We start from the raw sequence: 20,042 nt of genomic DNA, 5'->3' as shown, positions 1-20,042 counted from the left end.
CTGGAAACCTAGCCAGCTTTGTAGTGCTGGTGACATCAATGACCTTAGAAAAAAACTCTCCTATGGCTTCTTTGCTAGACCAGCATAGTTCCATACTACATTCTAAACCTTATCTTTATACCCACAGATAAATGTATCTACCACTTCTCATCAAAGAAGTTTCTCTTTAAAGCAAATGGAGACCATCGCAGAAAACCACAATTGGACATAATGCAGAGATCAACAGATCATGGAAGCCCAGCCTAAAGGGATACACCTACAATATAGGTCATGCACCTGTGGTTCGGGGAACATGGCAGGAGAAGGGGCAGAAAGGTTGTGAAAGACAGACTACCAGGGAGTCTGCTGTGAAAATCTCTCCTAGACATAGTTGTGTAGACAAGACCAAAACAATGGCAAATATCAAATGTACATGTTAATAAGGAATGGGGAAAATCTACAATGAACTACAGGCAATTAATTGGGAGAAGAATTAGTCTTTCCTCCATATGAGCTCCCTTATTGGCTGGCCAGTACAGAGTGGGTAGCCTTGAAACCATATACATACCACCAAAAAACATACTCAGCAGATTTTATACATATACATATATATATATATACACACACACACACACATATACACACACACATACATACACACACATATACACATATATGTATGTAACAATAATAATTAAAAAAAGGGGCTATCAACTTGTAAGTTGTAGGAATCATGGTGGGTTCAAAGGAGGGTAACTGGGAGGGGCTGGAGTGAGAAAAAGAGGGGGGAAAGAGATGTAATTATATTTCAATTTGAAACATATTTTGAAAAGCCAACATAAAAATAAAAATAAACAAAATATCTTGTAAGATACCTTTACCATCCAGATACTTTTTGACACCATGAAGAACACTGACTTGACAGACCTAAAACTTTTTGCTTTTTCTTTCACATCAGAGACAACATAAATTTACAAAATAAGCAAGCAAAAAGGGTTTACTGACTTACGTTCACATTCTTTGACATCCAGGTTGAACTGCTGCAATGCTCCCAAAGTGAGCTGCCTTACTTCTGCTTCCAACAACAGTTGCATCAAGGATGTGGCTAAATGCTTGCAAGCTGACATACAGGCTGTCTGGGCCACCTTTCCCTGAAATATAAACATGTAAACCAGAAAGTTAGTGGGTTAAATGAAATGCCATCTAAATCTATTTATTCATTTGTTTATTTATTTAAGATAGCGTCTCACATATCTCAGGATGGCTTTATACTTCCTATGTAGACAAGGATGACCTTGAATTTCTAACCTTACTGTCTCGACCTCCCAAGTGTTGGGGTTGTGGGTGGGCACCACCATGCCTAGGTTATGGGGTGCTGGGGTCAAACTGAGGTCTTTGTGCATTCTAGGCAAGCACTCTATCAACTGTGGATATCCCCAGATATTAAAGTTTAAATAACTTACTCTATTCTTCAGTTAGGAATTTCTTTAAGGTTCTCCCTATCACAATACTCATATATCTAATAGCCTTGGAATTAAACATATGTTAACATCAATTATTTTAAATAGTGACTCCAATTCCACCGGTCATGGTAATTAGAACAGTAAGCTATATTCACAAAACCCAACAATGGAGCCAAGAAAAATATTTTAAAAATTAACAGTAGAGAAGCAATATTCAAAAATGGGAAATAAACTGAGACAGAATGTTACAAGGGGAATAAATTTGAAAAAGTCTCTTCTAAAAAAATTCTTTATAAATTCTAGCAAGTCTCTAGATATAAGCCAGTGCTTACTGCTCTATGAATTGCCAGTAAATTCAAAACAAAAATGGCCTCCAAAATGTAATTAAAAGGTTGGATTTTGTTTTCTTAGAAAATGTTGAGATTTACAAATGAATTCTAAGCTAATTTTAAAAACAGATTTAAAATGAATACTATTTTTATTAAAGTATTCAAAATACTTAAATATTCACAAATAATGCAAACACAGTTTGTGCACCTAGATGACACCATTAATTGTTGTCCTACTTTGCATCAGAAGTGGTCATTATCAGTATTAGGTTATGTACACTGTAAGCACAATTCTGAGGGGATGGGGTGTGGCTCAATGATAGACAGCTTGTCTAATGGTGCCTGAGGCCTTGGGATCCATCTCTAGCACCACAAAGAGAAAAAAAGAAATGCTGTTACGATAAATATATATAGCCACATCTATACCACACTTCCCTTATTAAGGATCCTGTCATAGTCTGCTATAGAATGAGATTCTTTTGGATTACATCTTTAAGCTTTCTTCCTCCTTAAACAGGAAATTATCACCCCTTATTTCCCACAATTATATGAATGTGGAGGTTCAAATCATCTCTCATATAGAGATACCTTAGGCCAATGCTTAACTTAGGCACTAACTTGCTACTCTTTTGGTGTCTTTACTGAAAGTTTGGGGAGAAGTGGAATCTGAACATTTTCCTTCTTTGTATGAATCCTGGTAACAACTCACCTTCTACACATTGGCAGTTTTATGTCTGTTTATTATTTTGCTTGCCTGATCTCAAAGATTTTACTTCACATGTGGAAAAAGTAGCCTCAACTTCCCAAGGATCCCATTTATTTCTTATTTCTCACTCTATTCCTCAAGATGGCTTCCTCAACACTAAACTACTTCCTTGAACCCAGCAATCACTTTGTCCCAAGCTCTGGTCATGGTCATCTTAGACCAACAGTACTGCCATTCTTCAGGGTTGAACAGCAGGAGACGGTGGGGCTCTGATTATTTTCTTTCTCTGGGATAACCACCCTGCACTGCCAGCTGTGCAACAGAAAGCATCTAGTCTAGGACTCAAGGTCAAAGCTGCTACTAGTTACTGTATCATGATTAGCAATGGGTATCTCATCTTTTTTTCTGTAATATACTTATACTAAGTATATATTAATAACTATCTAGGGATAATCTTATTTTTCTTCAAAATTTCTAAGTTTCAGTTATTGTCCTCTGACCCTATCACATCTGTAAGAATTCCACTATTATTTGTACTACCGACAATGTACCTTTGTTCTCTATCAGCTTTTAAAAGAGACTTTTTTTTTCTTCTTCTTCAGAGATAGGGTTTCTCTGTATAATTGCCCTCCCTGGCTGTCCTGGAACTCACTTTGTAGACTAAGCTGGCCTCGAACTCACAAAGATCTGCATCTTTTTATATCTTAAAACACGGGGTTTCATGTAGACTAGGCTGATCCCAAACTAGCTATTGAGCTGAGGAGTGGTCTTGCATTCCTGATCCTCATGTCTCTACTGCCCAAATACAGGATTACAGACATGTAATACTATACACACTTTAGGCAGTGACAGGAATGAACACAGGGCTTGATGTGTGCTAGGTAAGCATTCTACCAACTAAGCTACATCCCAGCTCCACTAAGATTTCTTTGTCTCTACATTTAACATCAGCAACCTCACCATTATTTATCTACAAAAAATATTCTTTCAATGTACTACATATTTCTATGACCTTCAGAATCTGGAGTAAGGCATCTTTGCTGTGGGATGTCTTTCTGTATGCTGTGAATATGTGTTGTTCTGATCGGTTAATAAATAAAGCTGTATTGGCCTATGGCAAGTCGCAGAAATGCAAGCAGATAGACAGGAAGAGAAAGGCAGGGTCTGGAAAGAGATGTCAGCCAGCAGCCCAAAGAGCAAGATGCCAGCAGACCGGTAAAGCCACGGAAAATATGGCAAAACACAGATTAATAGAAATGGGTTAATTTAAGATATAAGAGCTAGCTAGCAAGAAGCTTGAGCCATAGGTCATGGCCATACAGTTCGTAACTAATATAAGCCTCTCTATGCTTATTTGGGTCTGAGCAACTGCGGGACCAGGAAGGACACAGGAAAACTTCTGACTACACATCTTCTCTAGTATGGAGGCACCTTGAGCACCATTTCCTTGAATGATGCTTTTGTACTGCCATCTCTCTTTTCTCTCCCAAAACACTGAGAGTAGACAGGCCCACAAGGCCTACATAGACACGGTGTGATAGTTTGAATGTAATCAGCCCCCATAATCTTATAGGCACTATTAGGAAGTGTGGCTTTGTTGAAGTGGGTCTGGCCTCATTGGAGGAAGTGTGTCATTGTGGGGATGGACTTTGCGGTTTCCTATGCTCAAGATACTGCCTAGTGTCTCAGTCAACTTCCTGTTGCCTGCAAGACTTAGGACTCTCAGCTATTACTCCAGCACCACATCTGCCTGCATGCTGCCAAGTTCCCCATCATAATGATAATAGATTGAACCTCTGAAACTGTAAGCGAGCCACCCCAATTAAATGTTTTACTTTATAAGAGTTGCCATGGTCATGGAGTCTCTTCACAGCAATAGAAACTCTAACTAAGACACTCAGTTAGTTGCATGTTGGGTTTTTTTCTATAATACACTCAGTAGAAACCATCTTTGAAATCTCAATCTTTTTGAGGGCTAGTGATATGTGACATTGTCCTCTTGAGATGCTGAACAGCATTGATAATGGCTATCCACAGACACAGAATATCAAGAGCCAACAGCATGCTATGCTCTACTGGCCTTCAATGTATTAGATACACTGTCAACTTCCTATTAGGATAGGTTTATTAGGATATATTCTCATTAGGTGAATAAAATGGACCTTAGACCTTTCAACTATTCTCCACAAATTTCCTTTTTCTGTGTGCTTGGGGGGTGGGAGGGAAGAGATTTTTTTCTGTTTCTTTTTCCTCCTACTTTTTTCTAATTTTGGACAAGATCTTGGGATATGGTCAAGGCTAGCTCAAATTTGCATTCCCATTTCACCTACCAAGTTGCACTACCACATTCAGCTAATCTAGGTGCTTTCTACAGATTTGACCTTAGGTTTATTCATCTTGAACTGAGCTTTGAGTTTACTCTTGTATTGGCTGATTTTGTGTGTCAACTTGACATCAAGAGAGGCAGGAGCCTCAGTTGACGAAATGCCTCCATGAGATCTAATTGTAAGGCATTTTCTCAATGATCAATAGAGGAGGGTCTAGCCCACGGTGGGTGGTGCCATCCCTGGGTTGGTGGTCCTGAATTCTATAAGAAAGCAGGCTGAGCAAGCCAGGGAAAGCAAGCCCATAAGCAGTACCCCTCGATGGTCTCTGCATCAGCTCCTGCCTCCAGGTTCTCTCCCTGTTTGAATTCCTATCCTGGCTTCCTTCAGTGATGAACAGCAATGTGGATGTGTAAGCCAAATAAACACTTGCCTCCCCAACTTGTTTTTTGGACATGGTATTTTGTTGCAGCCACAGAAACCCTAACCAAGACAATTGTTCAATGTATTCAATGTACCTTTTAAAATTCACGTAATAAAACCAATTGCAGTAATGTACATCAGTAATCCTAACATTCAAGGGGTAGAAGACTATGGTTTGAAGCCAGCCTGGTGTAAGACACTCCTTTTCCCCCTATATGAATCTTTAATCTCAGATTTACTATTTTAGAATGAACAATGAATCTTAATCCTGTTCAAATAACCCATCTTTTTTGGTATTTTGTCCATTTTTCCTACTATGGTAGTTTGAAAGAAAATGACCCTCAAAAGGAGTGGCACTACTGGGAGGTATGGCTTTGTTGGAGTAGGTGTGGTCTTGTTGAGGGAAGTGTATCACTGTTGGGGGCAGGCTTTGAGGTCTCATATATGCTCACACTTCACTCAGTGTGCCACAAAGACCAGTTCCTGTTGCCTGCAAGATGTAGGATTCTCAGCTACTTCTCTAGAACCATGTCTGCCTGAACGCTACCATACTCCCTGCCATATTCTCCCCACCATGATGATAATGGACTAAACCTCTAAAACTGTAGCTACCAATTAAATGTTTTCCTTTATAAGACTGCCATGTCTCTTTGCAGCAACAGAAACCCTAAGACATCTACCCTGAAGATTTTTTTTTGTTGTTTGTTTCTTTGGTTTTCTTCTTACATTAACATTAACATGTGAATCATCTCAGGACCTACACTTATCAACTATGTGAATTTTTATTCTAAGTCAGTTTTTCCTTCTCATTAGCATTTTAGAAAGTCTTGGTTTGTACACATGCCTTGCAGGTGAGATGCTATACAGTCTCCAGATTAACTTCTCAGCCTCAACAGAATGTGGAATTTTGCTCTAGCAAGCAGCTAGACAGGTTGATTGCCTTGGTTTTGTTAGACTTGTTTTTAACTTTATTATTATGGATCTATGCTCATCTTGTCTTTACTCTTGGGGCCTTGGTGTTAATTCTTGTGCATGGCCCTCCTGGCATTTCAGCTAAACAGCATAGTTTTCACTAGCTCTCTCCAGGGACACAATCGTCTATGTATCTGTCTGGCAACTTCTGGAATGTCTGCTGAGTTCACAGTCTTCAGCAATAATTATCTTTCCAATCCTGCAAAGTCTCTCTCTGCCTCTGTAGCTTAACACTAGCCAACAATCAAGAGTAACTTAATGAAGTTTGGTGGGTTTGTTTTTTGGGAGGGATAAAGTTCTTTCTCTTTTCTCACTGATTTGGTATTCTGCTTATTTAATTATAGTGCCACTATTATCACAAACATTGACTGAAGCACCTCCTTCATTGGCAATGCTATCATTTCATATTTTCTCCAGAATTTACAGTAGTTTGTGACTAAAGAAGGTAAGTCCAACATTAGTGATACACATCCAGTACCTTAAAAGAATCTTTGTTTTCTTTTTCTTTTAATTTTGTTTTAGTCTTTTTATTTTATTTTACTACGTAGTCCAGGCTGGCCTTAAACTTGCACCAATGCTTCTGCCTGGGCCTTCTCAGCAGTAGGATTATAGGTGTGCACTGTTAAAACGAGTAATTGCAGGGTCTCACTATACACCCCTGAGGTAGTTTGAATGTAATTGCCCCCCATAATCTCATAGGAAGTGGCATTATTAGGAGTTGTGGCTTTGTTGAAGTGGGTATGGCCTTGGTGGAGGAAGTGTCACTATGGGGGCAGGCTTTGAGGTTTCCTATGCTCAGGATACTGCCTAGTGTCTCAGTTAACTTCCTGTTCCCTGCAAGACGCAAGACTCTCAGTTACTACTCCAGCACCACATCTGCCTGCATGCTGTCATGCTTCCTATCATGATGATAATGAACTGAACCTCTGAAACTGTAAGTGAGCCCCTTCAATTAAATGTTTTCTTTGTAAGAGTTGAGATAGTAATCGTGTCTCTTCACAGCAATAGAAACCTCAACTATGACAAGCACAGACTGGCTTCCAACTTGTCAGCCTTCTACTTCTGTCTCCTGGTTGTTGGTATTACAGCATGTGCCACCACACCTGGCTCAGAATCTTTTTAATTTACCAATATACATCAAACCAGGGATGGGTGGGGCAACCCTGTAAGAGTCATTTAAAGAAAGTCTTCAGAGTTAACAGTTTCCTGTGTCTAAGAACTAAGCACTCAGTACTTTCCATTACCACTTGGCAAAAATTTTTGCTTCATAAAAAAAAATCTGTGTGTCTTTTCAATTAAACTTGACAATAAAGGATGAGGAGTGAAACCATTAATGAGTGCACATATATAAACATGTCATAGAACACTGGCTTTTACCTTTTTCTCCATTTTACTATGTGCAAACTAAGATTATTTTAATGATTGAGTTAAAAAAAAATCAATGCTATATACAGCACAGTCCCTAGCTTGCACTAAGTGCTCAGCAAGTACAACACATTTAAAATTTTTATTCCTACAGTGCTAAATATGGAAAAGTGGTGAAAAAAGCCATTGGGTATATGTTCTTAAAATGTGTTTTATGGATACAGAATATTTTATTGCTCACATCCTCTACAGAAACACATGAATTTCTTCTTTTAAACCAAGTAATTCTGTCTACAGAAAAAAGGGAAAGTGCACTTCCTTCTGAAGCAAATCAAGGGAAGCACGCAATTAAATGCTAAATTGAGCAGAGTAAATTTTAAACCCTATCTGATTTTAGAAGAAAGGGTTATAAGGCCAAAATAGTTACAGAAGCTTCACAAGAGTAATGGGATCACTGGGGGAGCCTCATCACATTCCAAGCACAGCAACTGGACATTTCCTCAACTGACTTACAAGTCAAAATAAAAGTAACACAAAGTGTTCTAAAAAGAGCAACTACTGCATTCTGGGCTTCCACAGAATGAATCCTCCCAGCAAACCACAAAAACTTCCTTTTTCTCTCTCTAACTCCTGTTCAGGTTACAGGTCAATTTCCTTCAGCCTACCCATTAACACAGAAATGTTTTTGAAAGTATTCGGTCACTCTTGTGCTTGCCATTTTACCAGATGGCAACCTAGATGCCAACAAATCAGACTCAAATATTATTGAGGAAAAGGTCATGATGAGGTAATCTCCAAGGTTCTACTGGTTCCTTTTCTATGACCCTATCCAATTCCCCCTGCCCTTTCTCCAGGCCTCTTTCTACATACATTTACAACCATGGGCTCATTTTCAAGAGACACCCTCTGGACTGTAATTTCACTTGAAATGTGTTTCAAGTGAAGGACTCCCAGATGCCAGATAGCAACCCAAGGGTGACCAGCAGACACAAGAGTTCCCAATAAAAGGGAAGAGGAAAACCCACTAAAACCCAAATCTGATTCTGAAATTTGATTTTTAATTACTAGAACATGGGTAAGAGGAGGAAAATAAGAAACCCCTCTTTCAAACTTTCCAACAAGCTATCTAATAAAGTGACAAAGCAGAGCATATTAAAATATTAACCAAAGCTTCCAGGAAAACCTGTATAATCTCAATTGTTTATTCAAGACCTTTACAAACCTCATAAAAAATTAAATGGGTTTGGAAAAAACACAACACAGCCATAGGAGAAAGTTTACAAAACACAATGGTGCCGACGCCTGCCTGTCTGCCAGCTAGTCCCTTTAACTCCAATGTAGGACTTATTACTCAGTTCCTAACTGGTCAGTCCTACATAAGAGAACTTCTCCTCCCAAACACCTCATTAGCTGCCTTGCCTTCTTGCTTTCTTGAGCTAATGCATCCTGTACATGTTCTGCTTCTTTATGCTCTGCCAATAACAAATGCTTCAGTTCAGAATACTTAAAACCCTGAGGTGATTCTCAGAGGAAACTCATTTAAAAACTTCTTTATGTGAATTTAACCAGATCATTAATTAATCTCACTCTGGGAGAACAGTACCTGAGCAGCATGTCCATTTATGAGCATCCACAGTAAGATAAGACAGGCCTGAAGAGAAGCAAGGCTCTGGCTCCCATCAACTTTTGCTCAATCTTGGCCTTTCACTCATGTGACCTTAACAGCACTAGTTAATCTTGGTTGTGCACAGCTTCCTCACAAGCAAACAGGGATAACAATGCCAGTCTTAACTGTGTGTAATGAATGAAAATGGAATCAGAGCTGTTCAACCTGCAACAGGAGGAGGGGGCACCTACTTTGTTACAAGACACACTTACAACTTAAATATGACTGCCCATGATTTAAGGAAATTGAAAGCAAAATTGCTTGAGTTTCCCAGGCAGAAATAAATACTCTACATTTCATAAAAAATAGTTACAGAAAAATTCAACATAAAATGTTAACATGAGCTAAGCTAAGCAATAATCACCCTTCTGACAACAAGAAATCCATTCTGAATTCATTATATTGTAGGAAATAGATATACGCAAAAATCACTGTTTAGAAAGAAAAATATTCGTACGTCATTCACATCACAAGAAGATGGGCATATCTCTCCATTCCTTTCATTTTTATCTTCTGAATTGCTTGAGAAGGGAGTTATAAAGAGGAAACTCGTTTAGGCATTGTACAAAGGCTCCAAAACATGCTGACTATTAAAAAGTAGGAACCTCAAAAGCCTTGTTCATTGGGAATTTAATATCACACAACTCCTTAAAGCATAATGGAGTCAACAGCTAGTGAAATGAACACTCACAATCCATCCAGCTAACAGCCCCTTCAATGCAGCTTTCCTCTGGTACTCCCAAAAGCAGATTCAGAAAAAGATGAAAAACTTCAAAATGTTAAAATGAAGATCAATGAAACCAGAGACAAAGTAAAAAACTCAGTGGAAAAAAATTCCCCTTGAATTCTGACTATGGAACAAGAGGCATGCTCTAAAAGCCCTCCACTATTCATACACAGTTCTGGATAATCCTGGTTAAAGCACCATGAGCCTACTCTTTGCTGTTTCTCCTCTTTCATCAGAGGACTGTTTCATTTACTCCCTTCTAAGAGGCTTCTTTCTTATCTAAACATGTGGAGTTGAAAGGTGAAGGGCAAACCAAAGACAAAGACAAATCACAAAGCTAAGTGGTAAAACTAGCACATAAAATAATGGGTAAAAATATAGAAGAAGAAAGTAAATGTCATAGGAGAATTGTCATATGTTACTATCTTCACACCTAACACAGAGTGTCACTACCTGTAAGCATTCTGAAATATAAAAGTCCCAACTGCCAAGACCTTCCTACAACATATAATAAATAGTACACTAAAATATGTAAGAAAACCATTGTGTAAGCACCAAACACAAGAAGGCATAATGAGAGCAACAGACTATCACAGAATATACTAAGATTGACACTTCAAACCAGAAAAAAAAATAATGGTCAGTAAGGTGGACTAATACTGTAGTAATGTGAATGCAGAGATATGCAATGCACTAGATGCTACCCAATGGTTAGTTAGGATAAACACTGTAGAAACAGCAAATAGCAATGCTGTGAAGCCTGAAGGATGCTCCATCATTAGCATTTCTTCTCTTTTAATTAAGTAAGCAATGGGTTCCATTACAGCACTTTCAGACTTCTGCTTCATTATACTTGAATCTGATGTGTCCCTCCCTCTCAACATTAGCAGGTGAGCAAGTAGATCTCCAAAGGGCTAAACATGAACCTAAAAATTTTGGTACAGTAAATAAAACAAAACATTTATGTGATCACACATCTGATCACAAAAGTTAGAATTATAAATTTACAAAAATCATCAGAAAAAAACTTTACTCAGAGTAAGTAAATATTTCTTATAGTATACATATTCCAATGATTAATTCAAAATTGATATAATGAACCTAGTAAAAATAAAGTCTTCTGTTAATAATTGCCTAAGAAAATGAAAAGAATAGACATAAAAAGATATTTAGATTATGTAATACTGGTATACCATTAATCTTATAACTCAGCAACAACAACAAACCAATCCACTTTAAAATGAAGGGGAAGATCTAACAGGCATATGACAGCAGACTATGAATAACCAAGGAGATTGTAGGAATGTTCATCATAATCAGGTGTTGGGGAGATAGAAAGCAAAAACTCAGAAACATACCAGTGTACATTACTGAAGTACTCATTAGAATGACAAAAGTAATGTCGGCAAGAACTTTCCAAAGTTGCTTCTCTTACATACTGCTTTTGGGGAAATTTAACAGCCCAATGCCTTTCAAAAAAACATGTCAATTTCTTAAAAAGTTGAACATATTCATTTTTAATACAGAATAGAAATTAAAATAAACAGAACCCAGGTATAAGTTTTAAGATCACACAGAAAAGAAAACTAGGTATTATTAGCCCCCAATTTAATGGAATTATAAATATAGAACAAGTTATGTGGTATGTGCTCATAATCTCAGTACTTGGGTGTTTGAGGTAGAAGTATCACAAGTTCTAGACCATCCTAGGCTACACACAGTTCCAGGTCAGTCTGGCTACACAGTGAGTTAAAGGACAACATGGGCTATGTTTGACTCCATCTCAAACATAAGTAAGTGAATAAATAAGACAGTAAGTTAGGAAAAATTTTAAAAACCACACTAATATACCTAAAAAGTATTTGGTCAAAGTTACACATATACATAGTGGTCATCTAGCTAAAGGAAGTACCAAAAGTAAAGAAACACAACAGAATAGTTGTGTGTGGCATGCCTATACCTATAATCTCAGCCTTGAGGAGGTCTATGCAGGAAGAACAGGAATTCAAGTTAAGTCTCAGCCACACAGTAAGACACAGGCCAGCCTGGATTACATGAGACTCAAAACAATCAAACAATAAGTCAATAGGAGCAAATGAGTGGCTCAGCGGGTCAGGAGGGTTGCTGAGAGGCTGTTTACAAACAACATTGCCAGAAGTTACTCTTCTGAATTCCAGCAGTCATGGGATGAATATAGTCAGCAAACCAGATCCATAGTTTCTACTGCCAATGAATTATTAGTAAAACACAAATGTTTGTGGAAAACTGAAACTGCACCTGTTCTCCAGGTGTCCAGGTACTTTCCAGTGAGCACAGTTCTCTAAGCAGTGGTCACACTGTGTGTGTGGCATTGCATTGTGTTAAGAAACTCATTTCTAGACTGCAGAAAGTACACAACAGCTGTGTACAGGTTATCTGCAAGTGGGAAGCCACTTAACGTTAGGTGCTTGAACATCCACAGATTCTCATGGCTATGAGGAGAGGCTGAAACCAGTCTCCCATGAATACCTAATGTGGACGATATATGTCACGGATCACAGATTCTCAATTTCATTTCCAGAGACAGTCCCCATGATTTTTGAAGGGATATTTCTAAAATACCATTTTTCCTTTTTTTGCAATCATCTAAGATCATAAAATAAGGGTGTCTACTGTAAAGACCCACAGAGATTTCCTTACTTAAATTACTCAGGGTCTAAGAATCTGAGCTTGCTTTACCCAGGAGGGCTGCATAAGGGGATGATTTGACCAGGGGCATGGTACCAGGTGTTTGGAGGGTCTACACTTGGCTGTTCGGGTGCTTTGATCTAGCAAGGGGGAGGTCTTTTGCCCCACCCCTTGGCATTGTTATAAAAACCCTTTTGAATAAATGGAAAAAGCCATTGGGTATTGACCCAGGTCCTTCTGAATCTATCCTGTGTTTCTGTCTTTCTCCTCTTCGCTATTTTTCTATTTACTATCTTGTTATCCCTCTCTCCTCCTCATAAAAACCCCTGAAAAGGTGGGAGCAGCTGGGTGGTGGCGCACGCCTTTAATCCCAGCACTCGGGAGGCAGAGCCAGGCATATATCTGTGAGTTTGAGGCCAGCCTGGTCTACAGAGCAAGATCCAGGACAGGCACCAAAACTACATGGAGAAAACCTGTCTTGAAAAACCAAAAAATGAATGAATGAAAGAATGAATGAATGAATGAATGAATGAATGAATAAAATAAAATAAATAAATAAAAGGTGGGAGCTGGCCAACCACAGTCTACCTTAACATAATTCTTACATGATTTCAGTACTTCAACCTGCCTTTGTGTTCACAATTAAGCCTGTAGCAAGTCAGGATCATTTTATCACAAGTAAGCTATTACTTACAGAGAGACTTCTGTGTAATTGTATGAAGTTAACGTCAAACTAGCTTGTCAAACAGTACAAAGACAGTCCTCACAGGAGGCTAAATGTGAAAGAAATCACACCAACTTCATGGAATTTAATAATACCCATGCTAAATACAGCAATTTAGTTAGCAAAACAACAACACTGAAACTACTAAACCAATGTTGTTTATTTCCATTTTACTGCCTGTAAATGTTTAAATCTGTTATAGTTTTATAATTATACAACTGTCTATTTACTATATGTATACTTTATATTATTGTATAAAATATATTTATATGGTATTTATGCCTACTTTATGTTTATACATATATGGGTAATACTACCAAAAACAGAAACTTCAATTGAAATTTTATCTTGGGAAATGTGGCATCCTGGGTTTATCTAAAACACAGAAACTATGAATTAGATATATTATTTTAAATACACATACCCACACACAAACATAATAAAGGCATGCTCAAAAGAAAGGCAGTCTTTGGGTGCTGGAAATGAGCAAGAAACTAAATGCCAGAGGAATCAGAACCGATGTTGATTGTCTCAGAGCTAGAACGACATGAAGTCAGAACTATATAACAGCTGTGTACCACATTTGAATGCGAATACAGTTCTAGGAATTGGATAATAAAGAGCCTGACATGCTGTATTTTGGTTGAAAGGTGATCAGAACAAGATGACAAGGAGCTTTGTCTCCTCTGTATAGCTGATGGTAGTGGAAAATTGGCTCACCCAAAAGAAATTAACTGCAAGTATGGGTTTGAGTCACAACTCATGATAGCCATGCAGTATAGGAATCCCTAAGCTAAACTCTGAAAACAGACTGGTGAGACACCTGAGATAGCACCAACTGCAAGTGTAAAGGAGCTGTGGGGATGCTTTGATTATCTGAGAAACAGGAGTTTGCATGGGATATGAGGTTGTTCCCATTAAAGATCAGCAAAAAGTCAAAAATTAAATCTACTTAAGAAACAACTGCTTAGAAGGAAAAAAAATCTTTGCATAGAAAATAAGAACACAGAAACCTGGAATAAAGAATTTTTTAAAGGCACATGAATACATGTTTATATGATAACACAAAAAGTATTTAAATCATAGTGAAATGATAAAACACTGCAGGAGGGAAGGGGACTTACAGGAAGATATTGTTGCTGAAATTGAAAATGAATGGGTGACAGCACTGGGGATGCTGGTTCATGCCACCCCTAAGACTGAGGCAGGAAGACCAGTACAAGTTTGAGAAGTCTGGGCTACAAAGTAAGTTCTAGGCTACCCTGGGCTACAGAGTGAGAGCCTACATTAAAAAAACAACCCCCCCCAAAAAAAACCCACCCCCCTCATCTGCCATGTGGTGGTGAGGTCCAGGGAACAATGCCTTCTCCCCACCTTTGCCCCTGTCACCTGTGGTAGGTGAGGGACCTGATCCTCCCCCTTACCAGCTGCAGCACTTGGACCTTGCACCTTGCCTGGGCAGCACAGTAGAGCTGACCCTGTTGACTGAGGTGTGGGTGAGCCAGCCCTGATGTGAGCATGGGAGAGCTTGTCCCCTTTACTCATCTGTTTTGTGGTGGCATGAACAAGGGAGAGATGCCCCCCCCACTCCTGCCCATCAACATCTGAGGCAGGTGGGAGAGCTGGTCCTGAGATCATAAGAACAAGAGAGCTGTTCCTGTCCCCCACCAGCTGCACACTGGGGAAAGTAGGCCCTACACCTTGCCTGGGCAGCACAATAGAACCAACCCTGTTAGCTGAGGGGTGGGTGAGCCAGCTCTGAAGTTGTGAGTATGGGAGGGCTGTCCCCACTACTTATCTGTCATGCAGTGGTGTGGGTGGGGGAAAGATGCCCCCTTATCTCTCAACCCTTACTGCCTGCCACAGACGAGCGAGCTGACCCTCCCCCTTACCAGCTGCAGCACTCAGGAAAGCAGGCCCTGCTCCTCAACTAGACAGCACATAGAGCTGACCCTGTTGGCAGAGGTGCAGTTGAGATAGCCCTGAGGGTGTAAAAGTGGGATAGCTGGCCACAACCCCCTCATCCACCATGTGGTGATGAGGGAAAGGAAAAGAAGTACTCCCCTACTGGGGGATGTCTTTCTGTACATTGTGAATAGATGTTGTTCCCATTGGTTAATAAATAAGCTGATTTGGCCTATGGCAAGGCCTAGAGGCAGGCAGGAAATTTGAGAGAGACAGGATAGAGAAAGGTGGAGTCTGGGGAGAAGTTGGGAGAAGCAAGATGTAAAAGTATCAGTAAGCCATGAAGTCACGTGACAATGCATAGATTAATAGAAATAGGTTAATTTAAGATATAAGAGCTAGCTAGCAAGAAGCCTGACCCATAGGCCATACAGTTTGTAAATAATATAAGCCTCTGTGTGTTTACTTGGGATCAAGCGGGTACAGGATGCGGGAAGGAGAGATTCATCTCAACCACTGGGCCAGGAAGGACCTGAGAAACATTCCAGCTACAAAGCACTCCCCTCCCATTGACCCTGCTACCTGTGGTGAGTGAGGGACCTGATCCTCCCCCTTAACAGCTGCAGCACTTGGGAAAGTGGACCCTGCACCTTGCCTGGGCAGCACAGTAGAGCTGACCCTGTTGGCAGAGGTGAGCCATCCCCAATGTTGTGAGCATGGGAGAGCTGTTCCCATTACTCATCAGTCATGTGGTGGCATGAACAGGTAGAAGAGCTGATCCTGAGGTCATAAGAGTGAGAGCGCTCTCCCTGCCCCTCATCAGCTGTAGCACTTGGGAGAGTATTCCCCTACAACTTGCCAGGGCCACACAGTAGAGCTGGCCCTGAGGTTGTAGGTATGGGAGAACCAACCCCGAGGACATGAAAGCCTAAGAACTGGCCCCACCCCTTGCTCATCACTGTAAGGGATGAACTTGCTAGGGCAATGCTGGATTGCTCATCCTGGTGGTGAAGACAGGGGAGAGCTGGTGGACTGACCAACCTTAAAACTACCCAGGCCCAAAACCAGGGTTATGTGTTGGCCCATCCCAACATCTACCCAATTTGTTATCTGCTGGAGCACAGAGGTGGAGGGCAGGGGGAGGCAGGGGGAGGGCGGTCCTGCAGACCCAGGGCTGAAGGATCTCCAGGACACAAGACAGCAACAGGATGTCCAGGAAGAGTCCCAATGGGGGCCCAGCCTCTATAGTATAGCAGAGACCAGGGGCCTCAAACCAGACCAATAATACTTGGTGATGAACACCTACCTATATGTAGAAATGTATGGATATAGGGGTTTACTGTGTGACTCACTGTGTCACACTGCAGCTTCTATGATGAGATTTTCTACTTCTTCCTTTTCTTTTCCTTTTCTCTGTTAAATTTTCTTTTTTTTTTTTTTTTTGGTGGAGGAGGATGGGTGGAATTGGGAGGCATGATGTGAAAGACACACAGATTAAATAAAAAGAAAGTTAAAAAACAAAATAATAAAATAAAATATACCAATGGGTCACATACAATAGAGGAGAGAGAGAGAGAGAGAGAGAGAGAGAGAGAGAGAGAGAGAGAGAGAGAGAGACGAATGAACATGCATGAGTGAGCTGGGGAATTATCCAGAATATGAATAAAAAATATAAAAACATAAAAGTAGCAAGAGAGAAAAAACATTGCCTACAAAGGTACAGCCAGTAAGACTAACAGGAAAATACAAATAGCTAGAAATAATAAAATAGTATCTTCAACTGAAAGAAACTGAGAAAGAGTTCAGAACGCTTACTGCTAAGTGAAAGTGAGTAGAGATGTAATATAAACATTTGCAGACAAGAGTGGTCCACACAGCTCTAGGAATAGTGTTCTAGGTAATAAGTTTGCTTGACACAAATTTTGAAGAGCCCTTAGGTGGCAGCCTCTGTGATTCCACATGAGTAACCTCAGCACTTTTACAAAGTGTTTTCTAAACTCCCCTGTTCTGAGTTAGTCTGGCCCCTTACTCTGTAGCAGGAAGAAAAGAGAATAAGAAAACAGAGCAAAGTGAAATCACTGTGGCTTTGCGAACAGCTGAAAGATTATCTGTCTCAAACAGCAACGTTTCTGCTATTTCTTTGGTGGGAACAGCTGACAGGAGACCTATCCATAAAGAGGATTCTCTGCCTAAAAACCTCAACCAATAACTCCAGCAACACAGCTTCCTTAGTTGATTTCTGCTAGATGTTATGAACATCAATTTGATGATTCTTTGCTATTTATCTGCTGCTTCTATTTGTTACTTGCACTAATTTAAAACCATAAGTGCAGGTATAGTAGATAATTCTATGGGTTGAAAAAAAAAACCCACAAAAGACTTTTGATTGTCTTTTTTATGGCATTTCCCTGAGAACTTAAAAAAGCTCAGTTAAACAATACTTATAATAATATGCTCTGTATGCCAATTAGATCCAACTTTATTTTAATAAAAGTAAATTTAGTTGCTAATATTACTATGTCTTCTGGTTAAGAAAAGAATAACATTAAATAAAAGTAAGTATAAGAAGGATGTAAGAATCAAGGCGTTTTTAGGAAATGACTTGTTTTGATAAGACTTTGTCCCCAAATGGCCAGTTATTTCCACAATGGGAAAGATAAATGCAAAACTGAAAAGCCTAGACAAATCACAAAGGTCTGAGTAAGTTTTATAAGATATTTAATGATGAAACTTAGAGTTGATATATGTATGATATTAAAATTTCTAAAGTCAAGGTTCAAGTTGACCTCTACATAAACAAATTTCTCTTAAATAAAAGTTTTTTGTTTTTTCTTTTTTTTGGTTTTTCGAGACAGGGTTTCTCTGTGTAGCTTTGTGCCTTTCCTGGAACTCGCTTTGTAGACCAGGCTAGCCTCAAACTCACAGAGATCCGCCTGCCTCTGCATCCCGAGTGCTGGGATTAAAGGCATGCACCAACACTGCCCAGCGTAATAAAAGTTTTCTTATCTAAATAGAGTTCTCTAAAGTTACTGAACTACTTTGGTAATATTTACAAATACCAACTTAAAAAAACAAAAAGTATGTCTAACCAAGGTTTATTTAAAAGTCAATTTTTGCCCAACCTTTATCTAAATAGTATACTAAAGTCAAAAGTACACACGACTAGGCTAGGCATGGTGTTGCACACCTTTGATCCCAGCACTCGGGAGGCAGAGGCAGGCAGATCTCTAAGAGTTTGAGGTCAGCCTGGGCAACAGAGCTAGTTCATGGACAGCCACGGCTACACAGAAAAACTGTGTCTGGAAAAACAAACAAACAAACAGAAGTACAAGACTAGTGTAAATGACCTTCCAGGTGTGTTCAACAGCCTTACTTGGAATCCTGTACTACTGTGATCAGAGGCCTAAACAGGACAATATTTTGCCCCTTGTTCTACAAAGTCAACTAGGTATCAAGGGACTATGGGAAATCTCTCAAAGAGTCCCACAGCTCTGTAAAGTCACCTGTCATCTTGTTCAGCGATGTCATGGAGATCCTATCAGGCAAACTCTAATCAGGGTACATTAAAGAGGAGAGTCAACACAAAGGGACATGATCCCTAAGTTTCCAAGGGAAGTCATGATCAAGCAAGGCCCTGACTCATTCTCAAATGATGGAACAACAGGTAAAAGACAAGCTATAGAAAGTGAGGAGCTCCTCCAAGCTCAAATGGCTGCTGAGGACCAGACCCTAAACTAGCCTTGACAATAAGAAGAAAATAATCAATTTTGGCCTCTTCTGTGGTCTTGAGCACACAGTGGGAAAGTATTTCCAAAGTTAAGGCAGTTGATAATATACAACAGGTCAAATACGGCCAGGCTTTCCAGGTCTCTGTATGCATGACTAACATGGCCAGGTAAAGTCATTGCAGCCATCCTGGCTGTAATAAAAGCATGGGACTCCCTCCCATGTTTTTTTTCTAACCATAAACATACTGGCTTTATTTTTTGTATATTTCTAACAAATCTCCTCATGTCTCCTTTGATTTACAAGGCCTACAAAATCAAAATAAGACCAGGCCAAAGAGTGCCACCCCATTGGTAGACAGCTTTAAAATTGGGTCTCTGGACCTTTACAATGAAATGGGTCAAAGCTAGAATAATCTTAGTAGTGATGCTATTCCTCTCTGGACCTTGCATACTCAAAACCTATCCTAATTTTGTCTTCTCTTGTTTACAATAGATCACACTCAAATGGTCCTGTGACAATCTAACCCCATCTATCTGGGTCCCCGTGACCATCCTCTAATGTCTGAAAGTCATCAAGAGTGGACACTGGAAAACTTCTATACCCCTATTGTCAACTGGAACCAGCTAGACTGACCCAAAGGCTATCTCATAAATGACTTTTGGATCTCAATGCACAAGGGAAAAACATTATGTAACTATATACATGTTAGCAAGCTTGGAAGCCATTGAAGAAGGACTCTCCTTTATAGCATTTTTCTCCTCCAAAATTTCTGATACCAGAGAGTGTCCCAAGTACCCTAATGAGGACACAACTCTTTTCAAGCAGATAATAGTTATGAAGATGACAACTATGCCCCCCTGTATACCTATTTAAAAAAAAAACAGGCCCCAGACCCCATCCCTGGGCACCAGCCACTCCAGGGAAGACCTGCCCAACTTGGCCCCAGGTTCTGGCCACCGGGCAGGTTCCCTGCTAGCCCCACCGGGAAGGATTCCCTTCTCCAAGACCCCTGGAAGGCCCTGCAGTCTCCACGCCCTGCCCCCACGCCCATCAGCCTGAGCCC

At 39.8% G+C, this 20,042-nt stretch overlaps 1 protein-coding gene across 4 annotated transcripts in view; it reads right to left on the bottom strand.

Moving 5' to 3' along the window:
- Positions 1 to 20,042, bottom strand: part of Exoc6b (exocyst complex component 6B) — a 519,570-nt gene that overhangs the window by 165,089 nt on the left and 334,439 nt on the right. For 3 of the 4 annotated variants that reach the window (XM_052721826.1, XM_052721827.1, XM_052721828.1), the window contains one exon: positions 989 to 1,130. In XM_052721826.1, coding sequence (XP_052577786.1) covers positions 989 to 1,130 — 142 coding nt within the window. Of the gene's footprint in view, positions 1 to 988; positions 1,131 to 20,042 lie in introns of those variants that run through there. The other variant, XM_052721829.1, reaches the window with a different exon arrangement.

Source organism: Peromyscus californicus, unplaced genomic scaffold, assembly GCF_007827085.1.
Source record: "Peromyscus californicus insignis strain IS unplaced genomic scaffold, ASM782708v3 Scaffold_6__1_contigs__length_162567912, whole genome shotgun sequence".
NCBI classification, from domain to species: Eukaryota; Metazoa; Chordata; class Mammalia; order Rodentia; family Cricetidae; genus Peromyscus; species Peromyscus californicus.
The sequence above is the reverse complement of the archived record's forward strand: the minus strand, read 5'-3'. Positions and strand labels throughout refer to the sequence as shown.